The sequence below is a fragment of the Oncorhynchus clarkii genome, chromosome 1, assembly GCF_045791955.1.
Source record: "Oncorhynchus clarkii lewisi isolate Uvic-CL-2024 chromosome 1, UVic_Ocla_1.0, whole genome shotgun sequence".
In the NCBI taxonomy this organism is placed as follows: domain Eukaryota; kingdom Metazoa; phylum Chordata; class Actinopteri; order Salmoniformes; family Salmonidae; genus Oncorhynchus; species Oncorhynchus clarkii.
Genome location: NC_092147.1, coordinates 62,882,829 through 62,910,403, shown reverse-complemented (window position 1 = coordinate 62,910,403; position 27,575 = coordinate 62,882,829). Strand labels below are relative to the sequence as shown.

Below are 27,575 nucleotides of genomic sequence, written 5' to 3'. Positions count from 1 at the left end.
ACCTCATCAGACTATATCTGATATGTGTTCTGTTGAGGGTGTCAATTTACCACCAAATGAACATGCTCTGATATGTTCCTGCTAGCTGCCAGTCAGTCAGGAAGGGGCAGGGTCTGTATGTATCCTGCAGGGTTGCCCAGATACCTGTCCGTCGCTCAGGGAGCCAGCGATGCAGATGCCCCTGCTACCTGCTCATCGCCCAGATAATTAATGTGTACAAGGAGCTGCTAATTGCACTTCTCACTAATGATTTATGGGATTTGGGAAGGGGGGAGAGGAGGGGGGGATGGAGTGGGGGTGTACGTCTGTGCTGGTGCAGTCAGAGGGAGTGCAGCTGTGAGACAGGACATGATTGATGAAGACTGTTTGGATCTGCTGTCAGCGTAGAGCGACAGAGACAGACCCACACCCTTGGCAGCAAACTGGGGGCTGCGATAGGACAGGGATGGCTCTGGAATAGCCAGGTCAGAGACGCACACATCAGCACTGGTTAGCTGTTCTCACACACTTGCCTTCATGTACCACCACACTGTTCATGACACTTGTGCAGTATGCTGGCAAAGGCACAAATCCACACGTCGAAAAAGGAGAGAAACAAAGCTAACACAATTGTTATCTAACACTTATTCATGCACGCAGGCGCCTCACACTCGCACTCTCATAGTTATTCACTCAGTGAGTGATGACTGACATAGTGCATATTACTTTCTGTAAAGAAATAAACCCTTTATCACTCACTCCCCCCCCCCTCCCCTCTCTCTCTCTCTCTCTCTCTCTCTCTCTCTCTCTCTCTCTTCACAGTTTTTACAGTTTGACAGTGAGCTGTCCTGTTTCAAGGAACGGCTGCACGAGCTGGAGATCTCCTTTCCTCCCAGGTATGAAATCCTCTCAATGTTTCCTTATGAATCCATGTCTGTGAACCATACCTATTCAACTCAATCACTCCTGCTATCTAATGGGGGATTATAAACAAATTGGATTTCTTGTACCACTCCATACTGACGCATGTGGTGTTTTAAAAAGGCAGTTACTCCATAATAGTATGGTACAAGAGCCAAAAATCACCAATTAAATCAATAATGGTCTTCCAGGGATGTAACTATCTATTACACTGCACGGTAATTGGTGCCTATATTGGTACCTACCTATTACGGTCTATTATCCTGTATATTACCTACTTCCCCTGTCTATAACCCCATAAAGTGCCTACTCTCTCACCTCCACTATCATTGCCCCTGAAATGGCGGCCCTGACCCTTATACCCTTCACATCTCACTCGAACCATGTGCAAGTTACAGTAGCTACAATACATAGTTATCCAGGAGTCAGTCAACAGTGTAGGGTACCGACAGATTGAATTACTTTTTTGGAAGTACGCATTCTATCCAATGGTAAGAGTGGGTTAAGAAAAGAAGGGGACCTTACTACGAACCTCACTGCAGCACCACATCTTTGAAGAGCAGAGTAAATCAGCAGTGTATTAGAGGCTGATGTTTTGGTCCATTTAGGGTATGGGGCCTTAACATTACTCAATCATCCCTCTTGGCCCAAATGGCTTTGTTTATGCCAAATATATGTTTGATGGTTATCAATTGTTTAGTATGATTGGATGTGCTTCTAAAATGCTCCCCTGTGGGTGTGTGTGTACGTGCGTTTGGTTGTATGTTCATGTGTGTGTCTGTGTGTCTGTGTGAGTGTGAGGCGGCCTGCATTGATATTCCATCACGGTGGGAGTTGGGGGACATTGGGGCGGAGGTCCTGCTACTCTGTCTCCTCTTCCTCAAACAAATGCATTTGCAATTAGCCTTTTCAGAGGAGAGGGAGGGAAAACACACACCCGGCCTGCATCGAAATATGTCTCGGCTCTGGCGCGATAATGGTGCTTGACCTTTGCCGCCAGTTGTGACTCAATCAGTGCAGATAATGAAACGCTGTAATCAAACAATAATTACTTGATAAACTGCTCTAGTGGCGGGCAAGGGGCGGGGCAGGCAGGGAGTGTGTGTATGACAAGGTCCTGGCAGTCACTGTTTTTAAATGACTCTGTCTCTTAATCAGGGACCCCATTTGCATCGCTTTGCATAAAGTGACGGCTGGATTTATTGTCCTTTTACACTCTGTGACTTTTGCGCCTATCTATCCATAATATAATATTGAATCATCGTTTCCCTGCCAGGTGAATGAACAGGCTGCTGTGAACGAATACAAATGATTTTCACATACTTGGAAACACGATTCATCAAATTGAGGAGACCTCGGCACAGCATCGGAAATGTTATTTGATCCACTCAGTGTCTGATACAAAGCCACGTCATTGTAAGTGGTGTAATGAGTAGAAATGGCCTAGTTAAACTTAAACAAACCCCTCCTCCCATTCACATAACACACACTTGCACCAACAGACACACACACACACACACGCAGCGTGTACATCCTCCCCCCTCCCCCTGTCAGAGTTCCCTTGTGCTCCATGAGCAATCAAGCAGTCAAAGATTGTTCTCCATCACATAGCCTGTTCCGGACCAGCCCCTCACCATCTGTGAGGTTATTACTCCGCTTAACACAGGCCATGAGAGGCCCTCTATACACACACACACACACACACACACACACACACACACACACTCTCGCTTGCATTCAATCGATAAGTCAATACTGGTCACTCGTGTTTAATCTATCAATGAATCCTGCATGTTGTAGTCTGTCCACTTGTGAAAAGTGAGTGGAAAACCGTAGCCTCGTCGTCGCTGTGTTTTAGGACATTGAGCATGTTGCCAGGTATAAAGACGTCATCAAAACTCTCAATTATTTTGGTTTAGAGATTAGGGCCTGTATTCTCATAGAGTCTCAGAGTAGGAGTGCTGATATAGGATCAGTCTTGTCTTTTTAGGTCATAATGAGTAAGATTGAATGGACCGGGGGGACCTGGTCCTAGATCAGTATTCTTACTCTGAGACGCTTTGTGAATACAGGGCAAGAACTGTAGGTGTAAGGTTGTGAAAATGTGTAACAGCGAAAAAACGATGGTCCTCTCTCTCACCCTCAACCAGGCTGCAGTACAAGGCCAAACACTACAAATTGGAGGTTCCATTCCATTTCTTGAAGAAGACACTATAGTGTTATTGAGACTATACGTTATTTCATTGTCTGTCCAACACATACTCGTGCGTTGTGTTTGCATTTATGGAATGTGCAACAAGCTGTAAATTCATATTGCTCACCTTCAAGAAGTTGTCTGTCAAAGTTGGCCGTGACATGTCTAAGCACTCAGCCATCGTGGTGTGGAATTTGGCCGCAGCCCGCGAGAGTTGTACCTGGTGCCAGCTGGCTGCCGCACGCTGATAGGCTAAGGGGTATACCATTCACACAGGAGTGCACACACACACACGTTTTTTTAAAAGGCAATATGTGTCGGAGTTTGGTAGTTGGGAATGAGGCGCAGTCTGTCAATTGGAAACCAATCACATATGATCAAACTAGTAAGCGCCATCCATTCCATGAACGCTCTTCTGAGCATTTTCAAGAAAGGTTCTTGTGCAAAGGTTGTCTATCATCTTTGTAACAAATGACAGCATGGCCCCAAGACTGAAAATAACTGAATGGTATACTTACAATTCTACATTTGATTCAGTTTGCTGGAGTAGCATAACTACGGTAATCTCCCTTAAAACATATAAGGAGGTTGAGTAACTTATGTTATTCATATATTTCTATTGATTCAGGAGAAGGCTTTTAGTACTGCCCGTTATCAAATTTATTTGCCCTTTTTTTTTGTCTAAGATCAATGCAAAAATGTAATATAAACCCTGGCGGCGAGGGGGGGGGGGGGGGGGGGGGGGATTCAGTAAAACAATGAGAGAGTAGGGGAATAATTTATTTGTGCTTTAACCAGGTTACCCTGAATGGGTTCTGAGGGGATTTTGAGCGTCATCAGACAGACTGCGGTTCTAACTCCATACGGCCCCATGAGTCCCCCACACAGAAAAAGGTATGGAGGAGGTGGAAGGGGAGATGGAGAGGTGAGAGCGGAAAGAGACAAATATGGGAAGGCGCTTGAGCTAGAAAGGATGACTACAGCCCCATGCGTCTGTGTTTGCCCAGTCTAGACAGGGCGGGAGAAGAGCAGGAGTAGTGGAGGGGGGCGAATCGGCCAGGAGGTCGTGAGCTGAGGAGGGGCAGGGTGGGTGACGAGGGAGGCTGATAAACGGTTGTCTCTTCACCGTTTGGTGTTTAACAGGAAGCCGGGAGCGCCCCGGAGAAACCTTGGCAAGTTAGCATACATTTTCCAAACATGGCGGGTCTATGAGGATGGGCTGAAGAGTGACTTCCCCCCTGGGAAAATACACAGCATTTACAGTGCTGTGGGGATGAAGACCTTGAGAAAAACAAATTACCTGTGCAGTTGGCCATTAGTTTAGGGAGGAAAATAGCATTTGGTCCAATGACATAAGTGTTGATCTGCCAAATCTCCAGGACATGCTCTCGAAGCACTAATCCGTCCCCTGTCCCTTCAATAAAGACAGAAAACAAGTTTTAGTTGAAAACAAGCAACTGAATGCTTTGCATTATAATTTATGGCCGTCTTAGATTTTCCAAGAGTTCACCAATGGATAAGAGCACATTACTGAGTGTGATGTTTTTTCATTGAATAGTTGAATTGAATTTGTGAATGTGTCAGTATGGCCATTTGGAAACAGTTCTTAACACAATGACTCTCCTTTTTAAATGTTTTATTAGATGTTTTTATTTTGTGATATCCAATTGATAGTTAGTCTTGTCCCATCGCTGCAATGGGACAAGGACATCCTGGCCGGCCAAACCCTCCCCTAACCCGGACGAAGCTGGGCCATTTATGCGCCTCCTCATTTGTCTCCCGGGCGTGGCCTTCTGCGACACAGCCCGGGATCAAACCCGGGTCTGTAGTGACTCCTCTAGCACTGCGATGCAGTGCCTTAGACAGCTCCGTCACCTGGGAGGCCCTACACTGACTCTCCTACTCTCCCTGCAGAATGAGGAAGACATCAAGATCCCGCCCCCTGGGCATCTTAAGAGTGATGACACTGTGTGTGTGTGTGCGTGCGTGCGCGTGTCTGATGGCAAGCCAAGTGAAGGACATTCTTGTTCTAGCTCCTCTCCTCTGAAAGGTTCTCCTATACTCCGTCGGAGGCGCGTGACTCAGTTTATGGAGTACCACAGATGTTCGTTAACTACTGTAAGAGAGGGATCCTAAGGCAAGCACACACAGCTGGTATTATTCGCTGGAGTGTAGAGGAGATCGAGCGTTATCGTCAGCTGAGGAGGAACATTGTTTCACACTCTCAACACATCCATCATTCAACTGCTGGGGAGCCATAAAAAAATGACGAGGGGCTTTTGTAGTGTGATGATAGCTGGTCATTTCCAATGGCCATGTGTCTGTGTGCTTCTTTCCTGCGCTGATGCTTCACTGGGATGAGAGGGAGCCTTTGTTTAAACTCCTCTGGTACATATAGGGGTTAAAATAGACGCTCAAGACTTCCTCTTGAGTGAAAGGGGGGCTCTAGAATAGATGCAGCTCTTTACTGATACAGAACCTCTTGGACAGAGAGTAGCAGTCTGTCCAACACACACACACACACACACGCAACATGTGAACACACACACAACCTCTGAGCAACATGTGGCATTTGACACAGTGTTTGTGTTGGGCCAATGTTGCGGCGGAGAGCTCCCCAACCCTGAAATGTGGAGCAAACATTCAGGGAGATTTATTGATAGCAGTTTGTGTGGCTGATCTTTGTGAATGAAAAGTGTCTCTCCTCTTTTCCTGCCTTGTTTTGCCAAGTCTCCCCTGACAACGGTAAACAAATATGGCTGAGCGAGAGAGGTATCATTACATATTTATTTTTTTCCAGTGAAATTAAAATAACCTGACAGCTCCGCCAATCTCTGCGTCCGTACAGCCCGTAACACTAGGTAATGTGACCTTAGCCCCATGATGCCCCATGATGCCCCTCCTGACCTCTGCCCTTGTGTCATTAATACTCTAATAACTCTTAACTCTAGCTCCCTGCCGATATTCACTAGTTTATATTGCCCTCGTTAAATATGTTTGGCTTGTCACCTATTTGGCTTTTCACATATTGGTCATTATGTAGAACAAGATAATGGCATTTGGCCGGGAGATAGGAAATGTGGGACAGGATGGAACAGGGGCCTGGCCTGTATGACGCTCACCAGTGCTGTGTGACTGCAGCCTGGGGATAAAGGCTCTCAATTGGCCTGGTGAGGCTGAGTGATACCAGACCTGGGTTCAAATACTATTTGAATTGATTTAAAATACTTTAGCTGGGCTTGATTGAGCTGGTCTGGTGCAATGAAACCAAGAGAATACTTGCAAAAGTGCAAAGCCCACCCATCTGGCACTCCAGGACTAGAGCAAATACTAGAAGTATTTGAAAGATTTCAAATAGTATTTGAACCCAGGTCTGACTGATACTAAGGTTTCACCTCGCCAATCCTCTGTACTGCCCAAACATACGACTGACACTTATTGGACAAACCTATGAGTCATGTCACAGCAAGCAGTCAAACATTAAACCCCACATGAAGAATGAGTAGTGGTGTAGTGGCTTTGAGTCCCCGTGTTGAAGTCAGTACATTTTTCATGTGAGGTTAAAGCCCAACTAAAGAGGATGTTTTCAACGGTGCACATTTGACCACATCGTTTCCAATTATTTCCACCATTATGAATACAGATTATTCACAGTGCATTATACATCACACACAGCCACCGGTGGTTCATAGAAACTAAACTGTTTAGGTAGCTGAGCCAAGCCTGGGCGCCTGACTTTGTCTGGAAGTAGGGGTTCATAAGCTTGGGAGGGTGAGGGTCTTGACTTTTTTTTTTTTTGCGCCGTTGTGTGGAGCATTGTCAACATGAACATTTTTTTTAATTGACTTGTCTCAGCAGCGTACATACTTGATGCAAAGAGGGTAGAAAAGGCATATTTAGTCGATATTACTTACCCAGCCAAGTAGACAGAGCCGGCACCAGGATAAAGTGACTAAGGGAGCAGTTGGAGTCGGTGAGGGGATGCAATTTTTGGGGGGTTACTGCATTGGAATTATATTGAATTCTGCTTATATCACTCTATACCACCACAATAAACATAAGGTTCAAATGCAGAGACCATGGAGTGCTTTTGAAGTGACAGGTTGGTGTGAAATCTGTAGCCCATCTTTGCTGCGCTGTACCAGCACAATGAACAGCATCCTACACACTAAAACCAGGCCTAGTAAATATAGACGACAAGATAGGCTGTATGGAATAGGTGAATCTATGTTCTACCCTATGTTAATGCAGCCGTACACACAGCTAAATGCTGAAAGTAGTAGCCTAGTTATTCATGCAAAACAAAATACTGAATAGCAGTTTGGCTTAGAACACCAACACAACTGCGAATGGGAACGAATGAATGTGAATAGGGCTATAAACCAAGTGTCAGATCGATAAAAGCATGGCACAATCTATATTTTGGCTAGTTACATTAACAGTAAACAAAAGGAAAATACAAAACAGCCTACTACAGCAAGATGCAGCCATGCACAGCTGTCTTGCCAAATAAACAGGCCTATAGACCCGCTTCAAACATGAAACATCATGCAGCTCATGAGTTCAAGCAAAACGTTGCAATATGGCACAATACACTTCTTTTGCTCAAATGCGACCCAACCTTGTGATCAATTAAGCGATGCCGACCTACCGTAAACACGCTTCCAAAACGTACAGTTCCATGTACAACCACGAAAAGCAGTATGCTACTAAGGAAGCCTACATTCTATTTCTATTTCTACTATCTACTATCTATTTCTACAATGAAACATAGCGATATGTAGCTCTACCCAGGGGCGTCATTTGGGTTCTTGCATTGGAATCATGTTGAATTCTGCTTATATCATGCTGTACCACAAAAAACATAAGTTCAAATGCCGAGACCATTGCTTTTGACCAGGAAGGCACAGGTTGTCGCGATATCTTCGTTGCGCTCTATCAGCACCATAGCAGTGCCCTACACACTAAAAAAAGGCCGTTTTGGCAATGAAAATATTGCCTGGCTAAAGAAGTCATTTTGCCATTCCGTACCCTAGGTGTTTGCAGAAAATGACACCACTGGCTATGCCACCAAGATTTTGATCAAAACCAACCAGCTAGATTTTACTTACCTTTTCAGAAGAGTTGAACTTTCTGAGTAATCGATAATTCCATTCTCCCCGAAATCTTCTTTTAAGGTCCCCCTCAAATGCCAGTTGGATTAGTTGAGCTTTCCTTGGGTGTAGAATGCTTTGTCTGTGCTGACTGATCACGTTTGTCAAAGTGGGAAAATAGTTATTGCCAGCTGCCTGTCATTAACAAGTGTTGACACCTCAGTTTCCATAGCACTCCGAACTTGTTTTCTTTTTACAGTGCAATGTATTTCAAATAGAGGTTGACCGATTATGATTTAACGCCAATACCGATTATTGGAGGACCAAAAAAAGCCGATACCGATTAATCTGCCAATTTTTTTACTTTTTTATTTGACATAATGACAATTACAACAATACTGAATGAACACTTATTTTAACTTAATATAATACATCAATAAAAATCGATTTAGCCTCAAATAAATAATAAAACATGTTCAATTTGGTTTAAATAATGCAAAAACAAGGTGTTGGAGAAGAAAGTAAAAGTGCAATATGTGCCATGTAAAAAAGCTAACGTTTAAGTTCCTTGCTCAGAACATGAGAACATATGAAAGCTGGTGGTTCCTTTTAACATGAGACTTCAATATTCCAAGGTAAGTGGTTTTAGGTTGTAGTTATAGTATTTATAGGGCTTTTTCTCTCTATACGATTTGTATTTCATATACCTTTGACTATTGGATGTTCTTATAGGCACTTTAGTAATGCTAGTGTAACAGTATAGTTTCCGTCCCTCTCCTCACTCCTGCCTGGGCTCGAACCAGGAACACATCAACAACAGCCACCCTCGAAGCAGCGTTACCCATCGCTCCACAAAATCCGCGGCCCTTGCAGAGCAAGGGGAACAACTACTCCAAGTCTCAGAGCAAGTGACGTTTGAAACGCTATTAGCACACGCCCACTAACTAGCTAGCCATTTCACATCGGTTACACCAGCCTAATCTCGGGAGTTTATAGGCTTGAAGTCATAAACAGCGCAATGCTTGAAGCACAGTGAAGAGCTGCTTAAAAAACGCACGAAAGTGCTGTTCGAATGAATGCGTACGAGCCTGCTGGTTCCTACCACCGCTCAGTCAGACTGCTCTATCAAATATCAAATCATAGACTTAACTATAACATAATAACACACAGAAATACGAGACTTTGGTCATTAATATGGTAGAATCCGGAAACTATCATTTCGAAAACAAAACGTTTATTATTTCAGTGAAATACGGAACCGTTCAGTATTTTATCTAACGGACGGCATTCCTAAGTCTAAATATTCCTGTTACATAATTACGTAAAATTCTGGCAAATTAGTTCACAACGAGCCAGGCTGCCCAAACTGTTGCATATACCCTGACTCTGCGTGCAATGAACGCAAGAGAAGTGACACAATTTCACCTGGTTAATATTGCCTTCTAACCTGGATTTCTTTTAGCTAAATATGCAAGTTTAAAAATATATACTTTGTGTATTGATTTTAAGAAAGGCATTGGTGTTTATGGTTAGGTACAGTAACGATTGTGCTTTTTTCGTAAATGCGCTTTTGTTAAATCATCCCCCTGCGTTGCATCGATTATATGCAATGCAGGACACGCTAGATAAACTAGTAATATCATCAACCATGTGTAGTTAACTAGTGATTAGGATTGATTGATTGTACAGTGCCTTGCGAAAGTATTCGGCCCCCTTGACCTTTGCGACCTTTTGCCACATTTCAGGCTTCAAACATAAAGATATAAAACTGTATTTTTTTGTGAAGAATCAACAACAAGTGGGACACAACCATGAAGTGGAACGACATTTATTGGATATTTCAAACTTTTTTAACAAATCAAAAACTGAAAAATTGGGTGTGCAAAATTATTCAGCCCCTTTACTTTCAGTGCAGCAAACTCTCTCCAGAAGTTCAGTGAGGGTCTCTGAATGATCCAATGTTGACCTAAATGACTAATGATGATAAATACAATCCACCTGTGTGTAATCAAGTCTCCGTATAAATGCACCTGCACTGTGATAGTCTCAGAGGTCCGTTAAAAGTGCAGAGAGCATCATGAAGAACAAGGAACACACCAGGCAGGTCCGAGATACTGTTGTGAAGAAGTTTAAAGCCGGATTTGGATACAAAAAGATTTCCCAAGCTTTAAACATCCCAAGGAGCACTGTGCAAGCGATACTATTGAAATGGAAGGAGTATCAGACCACTGCAAATCTACCAAGACCTGGCCGTCCCTCTAAACGTTCAGCTCATACAAGGAGAAGACTGATCAGAGATGCAGCCAAGAGGCCCATGATCACTCTGGATGAACTGCAGAGATCTACAGCTGAGGTGGGAGACTCTGTCCATAGGACAACAATCAGTCGTATATTGCACAAATCTGGCCTTTATGGAAGAGTGGCAAGAAGAAAGCCATTTCTTAAAGATATCCATAAAAAGTGTTGTTTAAAGTTTGCCACAAGCTACCTGGGAGACACACCAAACATGTGGAAGAAGGTGCTCTGGTCAGATGAAACCAAAATTGAACTTTTTGGCAACAATGCAAAACGTTATGTTTGGCGTAAAAGCAACACAGCTCATCACCCTGAACACACCATCCCCACTGTCAAACATGGTGGTGGCAGCATCATGGTTTGGGCCTGCTTTTCTTCAGCAGGGACAGGGAAGATGGTTAAAATTGATGGGAAGATGGATGGAGCCAAATACAGGACCATTCTGGAAGAAAACCTGATGGAGTCTGCAACAGACCTGAGACTGGGACGGAGATTTGTCTTCCAACAAGACAATGATCCAAAACATAAAGCAAAATCTACAATGGAATGGTTCAAAAATAAACATATCCAGGTGTTAGAATGGCCAAGTCAAGACATACCCCAAGCGACTTACAGCTGTAATCGCAGCAAAAGGTGGCGCTACAAAGTATTAACTTAAGGGGGCTGAATAATTTTGCAATTTTTCAGTTTTTGATTTGTTAAAAAAGTTTGAAATATCCAATAAATGTCGTTCCACTTCATGATTGTGTCCCACTTGTTGTTGATTCGTCACAAAAAAATACAGGTTTATATCTTTATGTTTGAAGCCTGAAATGTGGCAAAAGGTCGCAAAGTTCAAGGGGGCCGAATACTTTCGCAAGGCACTGTATTTTATAAGATACGTTTAATGCTAGCTAGCAACTTACCTTGGCTTCTTACTGCATTCGCATAACAGGCAGGCTCCTCGTGGAGTGCAATGAGAGGCAGGTGGTTAAGCGCGTTGGACTAGTTAACTGTTGCAAGATTGAATCCCTGAGCTGACAAGGTAAAAATTTGTCGTTCTGCCCCTGAACAAGGCAGTTAACCCACCGTTCCTAGGCCGTCATTGAAATTAAGAATGTATTCTTAACTGACTTGCCTAGTTAAATAAAGGTGTAAAAATAAAAACGGACAAATCGGTGTCCAAATAATACCGATTTCCGATTGTTATGAAAACGTGAGATCGGCCCTAATTAATCGGCCATTCAGATTAATCGGTCAACCTCTAATTTCAAATGCTCCTTGCTTGATGCGGGCCTTCCGAATCTTTTGCTTGCTTCCAGTCAGAATATCTGCCTTGGATGAAGGCTTTGTCTGCGTTAGCATTGGACCCAATACAGAACTTTTGACATGGGAACCAAAATTGTGCATCTGCAGTAACTGAGTATTGCAGCTACTCTGGTCATATGAACCAGTTACTCTTAAATTGACATTGTTGGACAGAAACCCTGTGGCTAGGGTAGAATTCTAGGCTAACCTGGGCTTGCTGTCTCTGTTCCAAGATCGTCAGGAACAGTCGGAGTTGGAGGGGAATGTGGAGCCATTATCCTGGCGGCACTTGTGGAAGGGGGGTAAGCACTTCACAGAGAGCTAGCTGGAGCTCGGCAGCATCATCGCTGCTGGGCTTGGTGGCAGCCTCTGTGTGATTTGGTTTCTGATATCCATTGTGGCAGATTAGCTGGTTAGAGCTAAACACTCTAGGCTAATAACATTAACGCCTTATACAGCTAGCTAAGAAGCTAACTAAACTCTAGTGGTGATGAATTGGGTGAAGCAGCTTCAACTGTAAACCCATTCCTTATAAATCAAAAATGACGGTGGCGTTTTTACGTTATTCACATAGCCTACCACAAACAAACAGTGCTTTTTATGGAAACCCATGGAAACCCGTCCAGTGGCTTTTATAGGCCCGCTTCACACACACACACGCTCTGTCCATGGTGCTGACACAGCGCAGCAGAGATACAGATTTCGCGGCAACCTGTCACGCAATCTTTTGAACTTTTTAGCTATTTTTATATAGGGACATGGGCGAAAAAAATGAGGTGGCAAAATATTCAACTGAGGGCTAAGTCCCCTTTTGCCCCCTCATGGAGCCGGGCCCATAAGCTGAACTGTTTTATCCAGACACAAATATCCTGTGTTTTTTCATTTGGTTTACCAATGTGATTTAACCGATTGAAGTTGGGAAAATATATCGCAAAAATGCTGAATGGTGTTAATTGCCTGTAAACAGTTTGGGGAGGATAATTATTTCAGATTTAATCACGTAATATTAGGCCTACTGAATATTTCTCACTGTCTACTTGCGAGAGCTACTCATTGACAGCCCGCGAGCTACCGGACATGCAGTTTTCTGCCAAGGTGCAACCTTTGGTAGGCTGATGGACGGCTACTCATAGTCAAAGTTTGCGCTACAGCGAAGCCAAATCGGAGATGCCCATGCTCATCATGGTTCTCACATGGAAAGTGAAACGATACAGTGAATTTGCTATTGGTGATCGCAGGTCAAATTATACCGTGTGTAACAACAACACCCCTGGGCCAACACCGTCGGACAACGATACGAATATAACAGCACAATAAAATAGATAAACACGTTTCTTTTGCAGGTGCTTTTTCATTTCAAACATCAGTGGTGGCGACGCGTGCTTTCTAACTGCACTGAACCATACCGGTGTCGCCAGGAGCAATGCAAAACGTTGAGTGGACGAAGCCGTTCGACTTGAGGCGTCTGGGGAGAGAGAGGGTGCAAAATGCATTCTGTTAATTATTATGTCATATTTTAAAATGGACACATCTATGTTAATGCCGACTAGCGCAACACGTTGCTCGTCATTGAAATGGAGGGGGAAATGAGTTGCCCCTTACAGACTCCAAGACATAATCCAGTCTGATATCCCGCTCAAACATTGCAAACTCAAAATGTGGCCCTATCATCTCACAACATACTTCAGTCTGGCGCCTGGTTGGTAAATGTTTGTCTTGTTCCGTATTGTCACTCGTTTCTCTGTCCATGTGTACCTGTTTTGTGTACCTTATTTAAAAATAATAAAAACATTTGATCACAAAAAAAATAAACACAGAAAATGACAAATTACCTAATGGATCATGGTAATTTTCTAGTAAAAATAATGGGGGGGGCGCAAAAATGTTTGCACCCCTATTTTGAAAGTGGGGGTGCAGCTGTTCCATTTGCTATGGAGCCAGGTGCAGTACCACCACAGTAGCCTGCCTGAGGGACAGAAGTTTGGCCAATGGACTGGTGCTCGTGCATGTGCTTGCATGCGCAGGCTCTGTCTCACAGCGAGCATGGGACACTGTCATACACACAGGTGGGAGATTTGTTGAGTTTATCAGCTCGGCCCCATTAATTAGTGTAATTAGTCTTGCTGCGGGCAATAAGTGCCCGATAGGAGCTCCGGCCCGTACGCCCACTCGCCCCGTTTGCTTTCAGATAACTTTGTGAGCGCCTTAATCGGACACATTAATCACATAGCACTCCCCAAAGCCGCCACTCTGGTGTTTGCTGTTGCATTAGGACCTGTTATCTCAATTGGGGCCATTGGAGGGTGGGGTGAGAAAGGAAGAGGAAGAGGAGTGCAAGACTGCCTCACAGTTAATCGTTTAATTGCCATTGTTGAGTATTGTTCATCGTTTTATACAAGGATTAATAATCTTTTAAGATTGCTATTTTATCATCAGAAACAGTGATAGTGGTTTTGTTTTTTTAATGTGCTCCACAGCCATTTGCTATGAGAGGTTGAGTACTCCTTTATATTTCCCTTACAATAGGGAGATAGCATAGTAATTTAGGGCCAGTTCACTGTATGGACTAAATGAAGAGTCTGTAGCTAGGCCACCCCTGAAGATGGCTTGATCCCCAGCCACTTTGATGACTTTGCCCTTTTCCACCAGCACTCTGTTTTTCTCTCTGAGCCCTCTTTATCCCCTCTCTTCTTTATCCCTCTGAAATACTTTCATCCTCTGGACCCATCCTTCATCCCTTCTTTAGCATACCAAAAACCTGCTGCATTTCCACATGCTTAAAGTGCCATTCATGCTAATTGGAGGCTGTGTGCTCTGTAAGGAGCCCTCTGCAGGCCTGTTTGTTCACCCAGCGGGGGGTGCTGTGTGCTGGCCGGATGTGCCCCCCCCCTCCGCCACTGTCCCATAGTTCACAGTCTGTGTGTCACACTGGTCGCCATGGCACAACTGTAACATTGCCCCCTGTGCTGTGGCAGCTGTCCCAGTGCATTGTGTATGTGTGCGCACGTGTGCACGCATGCGTGTGTGCGTCAGGGGGGTGTTTACCAGGCCTCTGTTTGCCCAGTTGGTTCCCTGCCTGGCTGCCTGAGAGTAACACACTCTGCCTTCATGGCTGCCATGTGACAGTGTATGTTGGCCTGCTTTGCACAGCATGGCTGATTGGCCTAAGGAGGTGCCTGTGTGTGTACTCGCAGCCACTAGTTAGCTAGGTAAATGTGTCTTATGTGTGTGTTAACAGGACACGAATATTTCATCAGATGGACCCATCTGACTGACTGATTGGAGAATACTAGGAGGGTTCTCCAAGTCATTACATTATAGTGAAACACCCCCATTTGCATGCACACACACACGCACACAGAGACACACAGAAACAGAATAATCACACATGACATTTACAGTATGTAATCCCAGATACAAGTCTTATTATGTCTTCACCCAAGCTTCTTGACAATAGTGCTTTGGATAATATAGGACGGCTGTGGTTATTTTGTCATGAGTTTTTCTGGCCCCGGGCGAACGCATGTTGTGTTACGCCACGGTGAGCCCCTGTGTGTAGCACTGAAGGAACAAATTGGATTGGTATTACAGTATGTAAAGCCGCTCCTATCCTGATGAGCTCCGCAAACAAATTGGATTGGTGGCATGTAAATCTGATGCAGTTTGATGAGCTGGAGGGACAAATTGAATTTCCAACAATGTAAATCTGTATCGGTTCGATGGGCTTCCCGGCGGGCCCGGCTACTTAAATCATCCGATTGTTCCTCCCGTTACCAGATACAATCTCACTTGGCCATTTGCCACAGCACTAATCTCTTTTTGATGGCTACATAAGGATGTAGCTGCTGTACATTTCTGAGAGAGAGAGAGAGAACACGGAGACTGAAACTCCCTCTGCTCTGGCTCTTTCTTTTTCGCTCTCTTTTTCTACCTCTTTCTCTCCCCCTACAGATCACACTCACATACTCACTCAGCTTCTTCCACAGCGAGATAGTCAGACCCTGTACAGTTGGCATGGCTCTTTCCTCACAAGTTTGCTCTGATTGAGCCATCCTTCCATGTGTGTTCATTCAAAAGAGTATTTCCAGAAAGTCAAAGCTGTGTATCTAATTGGTGTTTTCTCCTCTTCTGTGCTTTAGCCCCAAACTTAGAAACTCAATTTGCAAAACTAAACCCATTTGTTAGCAATACCTTTTTACACAATCTACATTAGAATACACAGAATTGTCTTTTATGGACCATTGTTCTACGAACTGTATGTTACTGATGGTTGTGTTTTTGTGTTTGTTTCCACAGTTATCCGTACAGTGAAGACAGCAGTCAGGGAAAGCAGTACATGGACACCAGATGCCCTGCCTGGTGTGACCGCGTCCTCATGTCTGCTACAGCTAAAGACCTGGTCTTAAAGGTGAGTTTAACCTTGTATATATATAGCCAGAGACCTAGCCTTAAAGGTGAGTTTAACCTTGTATATATATAGCCAGAGACCTAGCCTTCGCATACACACGACGTCTGGCCAATAACAGTCAGTGGCAGACCATCACCCTGTGGTTATTTCTGAATCAACATGTAGAATCTTGGATTGCCATCTGGGATGTCTTCACACCCTTGGTCTATGGGAATCTACTATAACGCTATCCCTCTATCACATTCCAACTCTCTCCTCCATTCTCTCTTTTTCTTCCACCCACTCTGTCCCCCCCCCCCCCCCCCCCCCCCAGATGGAGGAATGTACTGTGTGTGAATATTCATACGGAGAGTTAAGCCCAGTTGTCTACACAGTCAGTATATATATCCCAGATCTTATCGAGTGCCATTGGGCCATAATGGCTCTATAAAGCTGGAGCTCTTGTGCTCCCTCTGTCTGCTCATTCTCAAGAGTCAACACATTGGCGCAGCCCAAAGCTGTGGCCCACCACCCTGCCCAAATCCAGGAGAGGCATTGTAAACTATCAAGCAATAAGCCACCTCCGCCCCTCTCCGTCAGCACAGCACCAGTTTGAGCTCCAGACTGTTGTCTTTCCCCAGTTGTTTGCTGTTCCCGTCTGGCTATGACGTTTAGAGAACATGGCGAAGCTGGAGAAGTGTACCCTGGGGTTGGATAATACAAAACTGTTTATAATACCTCTTTAACACTTGGCAACGACACACAGTGCATTTCCTAACATGTTTACTAATAAAAATCGAATAAAATGTTTTTATAAAGCCCTTTTTACATCAGCAGATGTCACAAACCCAGCCTAAAACCCCAAACAGCAAGCGATGCAGATGTAGAAGCACGGTGGCTAGGAAAAACTCCCTATAAAGGCAGGAACCTAGTAAGAAACCTAGAGAGGAACCAGGCTCTGAGGGGTGGCCAGTCCTCTTCTGTCTGTGCTGGGTGGAGATTATCACAGTACATGGCCGTTATAAGCCCAGATTGTTCTTCAAGATGTTCAAACATTCATAGATGATCAGCAGGGTCAAATAAGTGGTTGTCAGCAAGTCAAATGTCAGTTGACTTTTAATAGCCGAGCTTTCAGAGGTCGAGACAGCATGTGCGGAAGTGAGGGAGAGAGAGAGATGGTCGAAAACAGCAGGTCCGGGACAAGGTAGCACGTCCGATGAGCATGTTAGGGTTCCATAGCCGCAGGCAGAACAGTTGAAACAGGAGCGGCAGAATGACAAGATGGCACGCCTCGTGAACAAGTCAGGGTTCCATAGCCACAGGCAAGACAGCATAAAAACTGGATTGGCAGCACGACCAGGTGGACTGGGGATGGGGACAGCCAAGGGCTCAGGTCCTCTGGGTGGAGAGAGGGAGGGAGGACGGGCGGACTGACCCTAGCCCCCCAGCACATAGACTATTGCTGCATAGATAGATACTGGAGGCTATCAGCCTAACTTACCATTTTCCATGATACTACAACTTTGACAAATGCATCCTTTTTTTCTGTTTTCCCTGTTGGTTGCAGTTGTCAGCAAAGGAGTGGGTATAAATCTGTCATTTCAATTTACACTCAGATGTCCCATCTTTCCTTTAATCAGCCCAATGAATAGACTACGTTTCTCCACCTATTTGATTACTGTGGTTTTTAAGGTGACAAGAGGAAAAATGTGTTTTGTCTGAAAATGCACTCTCACACTTGATTAAATTGGAGATAGTCCCTGACAAGAGAACTGTTGGAAGGCATCTGATGTGATTAATGAGACTAGGCCAGCTCTAGATTTAAGTGAAGGCAGCCACATTGACATGGCATGGCAGGTGTTCAGTAGGTAGAAAATGGTTAGAAATGGGGTAAAACAGAGAGATACTGTCTGAACTTGTCTTAAATGAAAACGCCTATTTTTGCTTTCCGTTGCAAAACGCTTTCCAACGGTGTGCACTATTGAACATTACCCTGTATGGGGAGAAACTAGCCGGCTGTCCATGGAGAGGAGAGACCCTTTATTGACCACAACACCAGAGCAATCACTTCTTCCACAATAGCACTTCTCTTCTGTAGCAGTGCCTGCCATTTATCTGATGGTCTCCGGGATAACAGCGCAGTACAGTAGTCCACTCCACAGTGTGAGTCTGCTCACAGCCACACACATCTTTGAGCCCCAGTACACAGGCGGGAGGAGGAAGTTGGCTTTCCTTTGTCCTGAACAAATGAGTCATTTTTTTCTGTCCTCATCTACTGAGGCTATACAGGAAGGTTTGGCCTATCCACCTTTCCAAAACGCTTGCCCTCGTCATTTAAAAAAAAATAATAATTAAGAGCCACCAAAAAGCCTTTCAATTGTTTCTATAAATAGTAGTTCTACAATTGATTTACTTTCTCAATTACAGGTTAATTGTTTAGAATTAAGGGAACGGGCTGAGTCTCCTTATGTTAAAATGTTCACAGACTGGCTGATGATGCACTGAGCATACACACACACACCACAGACACACACAAACACTCAGTCACCCCCGGGCAGCGTTACAGATTGTTGAGACATGGGCCTGTAAACAGGCGTCCGAGTGGCATCATCTATCATGGCACGGTCGGTTAACTCGCCATCATGTTATTTTCTGCTTGCCGAGCCCTAACACGCCAAAGGTTGCCCGCCGCCTTCGCGGCACAGCGCCGAAGTGTGGAAGCGCGGTAATGAATGCTCAGCGGAGCGAGCGCTCTGTTTCTGCAGGAGGGCCCTGGTAATTTGTTTATCTGTCTAAAGATTATGCAGGCCGAAAATCCACAGTTTTATGCTGCCTTTGTAAATTATCAAGTCTGTATGTGATGAATGTATCCAGGGCTGTCTGCAGCAACTCAGGCATTTGGCAGGCGGTTGGGGAAAGTGCTAGAGCGTGACCCCTCAGAGAGTCGGAGTGAGGTACCCCACCGCGAGGTGCACGCCAGCGCACCGGTGACCTTAGACTAGCAGGATAGGTTTGAAGTTAATTTGGATTTAAGTTTATGGCCCATTCTGAAGCTACTCTTGTGTTACTTCTCAAGTGGCGCTGTTATTCACCTAATCACAGCTGACCGCTCTGACTATTTAAAAAGGATTTAGTTCTACCAGATAAATATGATTCATTATACTCTAGGCCTGAGATGAATGTCTGTGTTTGACACTTCCTTTGTGTGAGATATGGAACATGATTCATTCATATACTGAATCAGTGCATTTGTTTGGGAGGTAAATATGGTCTTGGCACAGTTCACGTCTACTCACTCAATTCAATCTTCAAGGAAATGGTTCAGTATTGAGTTGTAAAGGTGTATTTAACACTATTTAAACCCTGTTGTTAGTTATAAAGAAGGCATATGCATTCAGGGGTAGGCTAATACTTTAGGACCAGATTTACTTATAGCTCACGAAATGTCTAAGATAATAAGATTCATCTAGTAACATTGTTCAATTTTAACAAAATAAACAAATGTTTACCTCAAAATGGCAACGAATACAATTGTTTTGCACTCTGGTAGGAATATTGTCTCTCTCATTTATGTTTATTGTTTGTTTACATGTTTATACTACTCTGTATTCAGCGTTGTGTTAATGTCTTGCATTTTTTTTCTCAGCCTGAAAATGAGGAGAAATACTTGGTCTACGACAATATAGGGCCCAATGTCTGCATGGGGGACCACAAGGTAACATCACAGGCCTAGCCCACTTCTGGGTTGTAATTGTGTTGTGCCTGTTTGTGCACGTGTGTTTTGTCTGTCTGTATGGATTTGTGTGTGTGATTTGGCTGTGTGAGAGTACATTATTTCATCACGTTCTATTGTTTCAATTGAAAACTAAGAGTTTGCACTATTGAAATGTAGGGTTTCCAGTCATTTTCAATGAATGTTATTCCGTATTGTCCCTGATTTTGAAGAATATGACTTGTAAATTAGATTAGTACGACTACCTTACCTTATCATAACCAAAAAACTAGTACTCCATTGACCTATTACTGCAATTGCTTATGAACACATTCTGCATGTGTCTAGTGAAACCAAAAGTTGGCTGTGAACAGTCATATTGTGATCAGAGGTTCTTTTGTCATGCTGACTATATAGACAGTATTTAACGCAGTCTGTCCAGTCTGCAATGTTAGGCAGTGGCTGTTAAGCTGACAGAGAGAGAGAGAGAGAGAGAGAGAGAGGTGCCTTGAAGCTGAAGTCCTCAGTCTTTCATCATTACATACTGTGGACTGGACAGTAGTGTGTGTGTGAGGTGACCGGGGCAGTGAAACAGACTCCACCAGACCTGGGCCAAGAACCACACGCACCTGCTAAAATCACATTCTGCTATGTTTTTAAAAAAAATGTCCAATGTAGTTTGCGTGCAGGAGGAAATATGTGCACCCCTTGGTATGCGAGTTTAGGCTGTGTGTGTGTGTGTGTGTGTGTGTGTGTGTGTGTGTGTGTGTGTGTGTGTGTGTGTGTGTGTGTGTGTGTGTGTGTGTGTGTGTGTGTGTGTGTGTGTGTGTGTGTGTGTGTGTGTGTGTGTGTGTGTGTGTGTGTGTGTGTGTGTGAGAGGGAGGGAGATAGTGGGCTTTAAACTTGTATTGGCCCCCTTGCCTTTGGCCCTTCCACTCAGGGCAGGACTGTTGCTAACTGTCTTCTTTGTCTTTCTTTGTCCGTCTGTCTGGCAGCCTGTCTACCTGTCGTTTCGATTAACAGCCGGGGCAGGTAAACCTAATGCAAATAAGCACAAGTGTTGTAACGTGCAGTGATGTCGTGGTAAATATTTTTTCTTTATTATTATGAATAAATGATTGCTATTATTGCTTTTTACTGTTATTAATGATTAATAATAATATATTTATTATTATGCTTTCACGTCCTTCATCTTTTGCATATTTTGTTCCTTTGTGTAACACATGGCCTGATGCTGATGCAGTATTCTCATGGCGTGTGTGTGTGTGTATGTTTTGTCAGGGAAGTGGTGCCAAAGGGTGGAGAAGATCTCTGCCTGAAGGGCCTCTGTGATAAGAACCAAGAGTTGGACACCAACACACACACAAACACACACACGGAAGACCCTATACAGACTGTTCAGCAGTGCTGACCAGTTGCAGTCGTTCTAACACTTCATCCATACAAGCTCTTGTTTTTCCACACAACACGTCAGTATCTGGACTTCCCACCCGAGAGACGTTTGAGATAAGACACACCTCACTGACCTTACCATTGCTACGCGCACCCCATTCCCCCGGAAGAAGGAAAAAAACTATTTTACAGCCTTGTTGCCAAAACTCTAGTAGAAATCAGTCTTAACTACATTATTTTAGATACCATACTTGCAATTGTAGGTATGTCTCTATGTATAGAAGCTACTTCCATACAGTATGTAAGATGTTTTTAAAAAGTGCAATGCAAAAAAAAAAATGTATATCTATATTGTTAGGTTTATTTGTACATTGGACAGTTTCACATAAAGTTGTTGATGGTTTTAGTGCCATTGTCACTCTTCTGACCAAACTTTGTGGTCCCACTATTTAGAATAGAAACATATTTTCGGTTCATTTCAATTACTTTTAATTTTATTTGTATTTTGTCGTTGCTGACTTGTGTGCCTAACACACTGCCATGCCTCACACATCAGCTGAATCTCATTTTATATACTGTACTTTTTAAAGAGAGAATTTATCATTCTTAACAAAATTGTTATGAAGTATATGGAGACAATATGGCTGCATGGGTGTTCCATCAGCCATGACCTTTGAATCTATCATTACAAGTGAGAAAAAAAAAACACTTTTTAGCCAACATGATTCATACAGTATAGTGTATCCAATAATGTTTTAAGCAGTGCCATAGACCATGCAAGTATATAAGATTGTTTCATATATAGCACTCACATTATTATTATTCTAACTTATTTCTATGTAATGATATTATGGTTCTGAATGTGATGTTTTTAGATAGGCTTTGGTATTCTTTAAAACATTTCAAGGTCTTTTTTTTCCTCTTTTTTTTACTGCATTATGGTGCCAAGTATACACAAAATGAAGTGTGAAAAGTCAACATAAAATACACCAGTCCAACTGATAGATAAAGGCCTTGATTATACATTGTAAAAAAAAACTTTAAAAAAACGCTAAAGGCAGGAAAGACTTGAGAGAATAGCTTTTTAATTTTGTATGTAGCCTTCAACAGCCTTCATTGCTATGTTGCAAATAATTTCCTCTCATCGCTCGTTAGAGCATTAAACTGCAATTAGGGGAGGCTGTTGTTGAAAAGCGAACGTTTCCTGTTATTGATTTAATTTACTACACTACAGAGCTCAGACTGTGTGAAGCCGTTAGATTGCTCCTTGAGTTTTCCGTCTAAATCACCGCAAGTTGAAATGATTTTGTGCCTGCTGCAGACTTCATGTTGTCTTGACAGTGTGATTTGGTTCGTGGGCAAAACTGCTTGTGTTTCCCGCTGGTCACGTGTTAGAGAAGCGGCAGTTTGTTCACTCCTTTCAGCAGATAGAGATTATATTCTACCCAATGGACGGCATGGCCTCTAGTGTTGATTATGCGGTTCTCAAGCAATAAAACCATTAGAACTAAATGGGTGTTTTGTCATTATTCCACCGCATGTATCACTTCAGCATTGCGTCTGTACCACACAACAAGATGCTATTGACAACGCCTACTTATTTGTGGATCTTGATGAACTTGCACGCATGGCCAGTGGACACAACCCTCCCTACTGAAGCTATGTGCACAAGAAGATTAAAGTTCAAAGATGAATATTTCCAAAGATGCTCCTGCTTCCATGATGAAGTTCGTGGTATCACATAAAGTTAAACCATGCAGCCTAAAGCATCCACGTTGGTAATTACTCTGATATAGGCAATGATTATTGCAGATAGACTGGAACTGGAGCAGAGCTACAGAAAACAACGATGGATGATGAAAAGTGGCCAAATTCTGTTTTCAAGTTACAACCAGTGCAGTCATGTAATAACTCCAAGAAATGTAATAGAGCAATAATGAAACGTGTATCGAAATACATACAAAATGCAATATGTAGTTAAATGAATTATATTTGTTATATTTGAATCGATTATATTTATTCCAGAAATGCAGGTTATTAATGAGGGCTTTAATTAGCCTATAAAATAATAATTATCCTATTGCGCTTTAAACCTGAATAAATGTATAATGTCCCAATATTTAATAACACCTACACATTAGAGGTGTTAGTTCAACAACAACAAAAAATCGAAACTGTTCTGAAATGTGTGAAGTCTAAAATACTTAGTCGAGATATGCTAGTCTACACACTCATACTCTTCTTCAAAATATGATATCCACATTAAAGTGCAGACAATAAATTGGCCTAAACTATAATAGGTTGTAATTTGGGGATGTGACGCAAACTTATCTAGGTTAACCTAAACAACACCCCATTCCAGTTACCATTTTATATGTGGCTTTGTAAATCTAAACATTTTCATTTTTGTAACATAGAGCAAATTATGATTAGATTTTATATGTAGACTATATTTATGCAATTCATTAGGCTATGCGTAAATGCATACAGTAGATCTAGCATTTGTAGGCCTGATCACCACCATCAACGCCGTTATTTAAAAAAAAAGTAACATCTTGAAAACAACTAAAGTTTCAGAAGACTATTACGAGTTTAGTATAGTCCTATACTTTCACCAACGCAACTAACATTGAGCTATTCCGACTTGGGCAAGGTTTACTTTGATGGTCTTGGATAAAGGAAGATAACAGGTTTCCGATTAATATAATTGACCATACCCGCCTTTTTCAGCTATTGAGTGGGTCCCAATCAATTTCAGGCTATTGGTAGGCAGCCTAAGTCAATGAAGAGTAATTTCAGTGAAGTGGAACAAAATTCCATATTAAAAACAAACGCTTGTTAAATAATTTATTCATAATACAAAGTTTTTTTTCTTCCATTTTCGCGGAAGCAATAATACTCTCTTATTCCAACAAACGATTATCCAGTTCTCTATTTTTGTTTGATGAGGTGAAACAAATTCCTTCAAATTATAAAATAAAACAGTTTAGATCGTTAAAACAAGATTTTTACATAATTTACAACGTTTGCATTCATACATTGTGTACCTTGAATTTAGAATGGTAAAGGTGGAGAGATGGGCGACATTATTCTGCAATATATAACAAAATTAAGCTACAATATTGAGAAGGTATATGCTTATCGGGATTTGCGGGAAACGCCTGCCATTTCTTGTTTACATTGGTTTAATAACATAACTTACTCAGTAAAAAATATATACATCTCACATTTTCGTCTGTACAACATAAATCATTCATACCGCCCATCAGCGCCCTTTCTCTCCTTTTGAACAATTTATACCCTGGTTAAATTAGCTTTAGAAGCATCGTGGAGTGTTTGAGTCTTTTCTCGACAAGTTCTCAATGTCATCACAAGGTGTCCGAGCTATTGCTGCATGGACTGATCAAGGAAAGGTTTGTAGCCTTGTGCTTTTTCAGAAGTCTCGTGATTTTTTCGTCATCCGAATTTGGGTCCAGAGGTTTGTTGTACTCGTCGTCGTCCTCATTGTCCGAGCTTTCCTTCATCTTCTCAGTTTCAGAGTCATGTTTCTTTTTGGCTGTTGCCATTTCTGCTGCGTGTCTCTTCCGCCATTTGGTTCTCCTGTTTTGAAACCATACCTATTGGGAGAAGGAATAACATACAATTAGCCACTTAATACATACAATAATAACTAATTATATTCTTGGTAGTATAGGTAGAAATTATTATTCCAACATAAAAGTCATTATCTGAGTCGGAGCCAAGAAAATACCTTGCTAAACATGAAGTTAGCCAACTAATAGCTCCAATTGCATAATAATGACAACATAATAACAACATAGGCTAATACCAATAATGTTAACCATATTGCCAATAATAATAATAATAATAGGCCTACTAATAATAAGCCTGTTAAACATAACTTATAATAAAGCATACTACACACAGAACAGCCAAATATGCCAATATACATTTTAAGATAATCATCTATAAATAACGTCTTCATTACATTTTAATTAATGTCAAAGGATAACTCAAGTAATGATAGATACCTTGACTTGACTTTCAGTCATTCCCAAAGAGTAAGCCAGTCGAGCTCTTTCTGGGCCAGCAAGGTATTTCGTCTGTTCAAAGGTTTTCTCCAATGCAAAAATTTGCTGTCCAGAAAAAGTTGGTCTGGAGTGTTTTTTCTTGCCATCCTTGTCGAGCATCATGTTTGCTTGAGCTACAAAAAAGATTGAAGAGTCTAGTCAAAAATATGTAAACACAACAGTGATTAGTATTTCAACATCAGTAGTAAACAGTTCTCACGATTTCACTCCTGGAGAGGGACTTTGTGTTGACTAACATAGCTAGGCTTTCACATTAATTAAAACATTTATACAATTTTATAAAAAGCAACCGATATAAATGGAAACCCCATCGAATAATTATGTATAGGTCTTTAATATAAGTTAAGTTATTAAAAGTGATTTACAAGAAGCAGCACAAAATAAGCTATCCAACAAATTCAACAGATGTCTGCATTAAACAAGTAAAACATTTTTGAGCAGCCTACAGAAAAGTTTTACATTTCTATAACATTTTGCACTCGACACAGCCAGACAGCGAACTTACTAGGACAGGGCACTCGAGGATCCCTCCAAGGGGAGCTCTGCATCACTCCAGGCCAGAATATGGGTGCTCTCCCTGGGAGCTCCGTCAGGGGCTTCGGGTACCGAGAAACGGCCGCTGGGTTAAAGTACATTCCTGCGGTGGTGGCCAAGCCGTTTATCCTTGGAAAGCCAGAGAGCAGCTGTCCAGCTGAGTTGATAGGTCTACCCAAGATATCGCTAATTCCATGTGGTGTCCCCAGGGCAAGCTGTGAGTTCAAATGAGTAAGAGAATGCGCCTTGAAGCCCGCATGATTCTGCAAAGTGTAGGGAAATAAAGACGTCTTCATCTCGGTCATGTTGTGCAATGCTGCCAGCGGTGTACTGCCTAGGACGAAAGCACTCTGCCGGTTAGCATCCATCTGCCCAACAGCTAACATTGGAGAGCATGAACCACCAAATTCGCTCGAGTAAAAATAACAATAAACCGAGGAAAGGAATATAAAGGTGCTGAACTGGTTGATAAGCAGAGGCCACTACAGGTGCTTCAGACGTATATCCTGGATACCGCAGCCACTGAACGATGACACTTCCGAAAACAAAAACACTTATTTAGGAGAGAAGTTCTCTTGCGTTGTCGGGCAATAGTTTGATCGAAAATGTCTCTCCAATTCAGACTGTCAATAGTGAGCTTGCCGCATGCGTCCACAACGAGAATCCACTCGGAAGTTAGAGGATCTGATTTCGTTTTTTTGTGGTTTTGATGGTGACCATAACGGTCGGCTTTCTTCGTAAATTGACTCGAGCTATGGTGTGAGTGAAGCGGGATGCACTGATAACGGCGCAGCCACCTGCATACGCATTTTCCCCATTGGATAATGTTGAGTGAGAGCGCTCTCTGATTGGAGGGAACACACTCGGTTACTTTTCATGTGCGCCACTTGGACATAGCCACACTATTAATGCATTTAATATATTACTGTACTATTAATGATGCATCGTACTGTAGAAATAATTGTTTCAAGATTTGACTAAAATTATGCATTTACATTATGACCCATTACCGATGACAATGTAAGTAGACTACATCATTAAACTCAATACAATTATGCCGAAAGGCCTACTGATTTCATTGTTACCAGTGATTTGAAGGAGGTTGAAGATAAGATTACACGCATTTCTAGAAGACACATCCAGTAGCCTATTAATTGAAAAGTATGCTTTGTGTGTAGGCGATGTGTTGTTGATGTGTAATAAGTATATAGAGTACGCTTTATGTGTAGGATATGTGTTGTGGATGTATAACAAGCATATAGACTAGGCATACTTAACTAAAGTTTGCCTTTTAGAAAATGATTAATCAAATGTATTTCAGAGCAAGATAAAATAACTGACCACAATAATTGATATTTTTCTGATGCCATAACGGATTCATTGGGGTGCATAGTTGTGGGGTTATCTTGAAATGTTCTGTAAATGCTGTAAAAAAAAAAAAAAAGATTTAAAAAATAAATATTCGTTTAAAACTACCCTTATCTTTGTTTCATGTGATACAGTCAATATTTATTTTTCAGTGTGCGGGTCTAGATAAACTCATAAATAGGCTAAGTGAGTCTTGACGATGGTATCACTTGGCCTACACAATAGAAATTTAGATCAGCCATTGTATCTTTATCACGGTCACTGATCAGATACACAGATGCATCATATTTGCCTGGTACCCTATATATGTCCAAACTGACAA

General features: G+C 42.4%; 2 protein-coding genes across 4 annotated transcripts in view; one reads left to right on the top strand and one right to left on the bottom strand.

Annotated features, from left to right (window-relative positions):
- LOC139410210 (inositol polyphosphate-5-phosphatase A-like) overlaps positions 1–22,772 on the top strand; it is a 283,385-nt gene extending 260,613 nt beyond the window's left edge. For 2 of the 3 annotated variants that reach the window (XM_071155695.1, XM_071155678.1), the window contains 5 exons: positions 802–875; positions 16,066–16,177; positions 19,803–19,871; positions 20,864–20,951; positions 21,150–22,772. In XM_071155695.1, coding sequence (XP_071011796.1) covers positions 802–875; positions 16,066–16,177; positions 19,803–19,871; positions 20,864–20,944 — 336 coding nt within the window. In that variant the 3' untranslated portion in view covers positions 20,945–20,951; positions 21,150–22,772. The remainder of the gene's footprint in view (positions 1–801; positions 876–16,065; positions 16,178–19,802; positions 19,872–20,863; positions 20,952–21,149) is intronic. The other variant, XM_071155687.1, reaches the window with a different exon arrangement.
- A 1,714-nt stretch (positions 22,773–24,486) lies between these two features.
- LOC139410231 (homeobox protein Nkx-6.2-like) lies at positions 24,487–26,352 on the bottom strand. Its single transcript, XM_071155706.1, has 3 exons — positions 25,857–26,352; positions 25,292–25,464; positions 24,487–24,877 (listed from the first exon to the last, which is right to left on the bottom strand). Exons 1-3 carry the CDS (start codon positions 26,269–26,271, stop codon positions 24,629–24,631), a joined length of 837 nt encoding a protein of 278 aa, XP_071011807.1. The 5' UTR covers positions 26,272–26,352; the 3' UTR covers positions 24,487–24,628.
- Between the last annotated feature and the right edge of the window lie 1,223 nt (positions 26,353–27,575).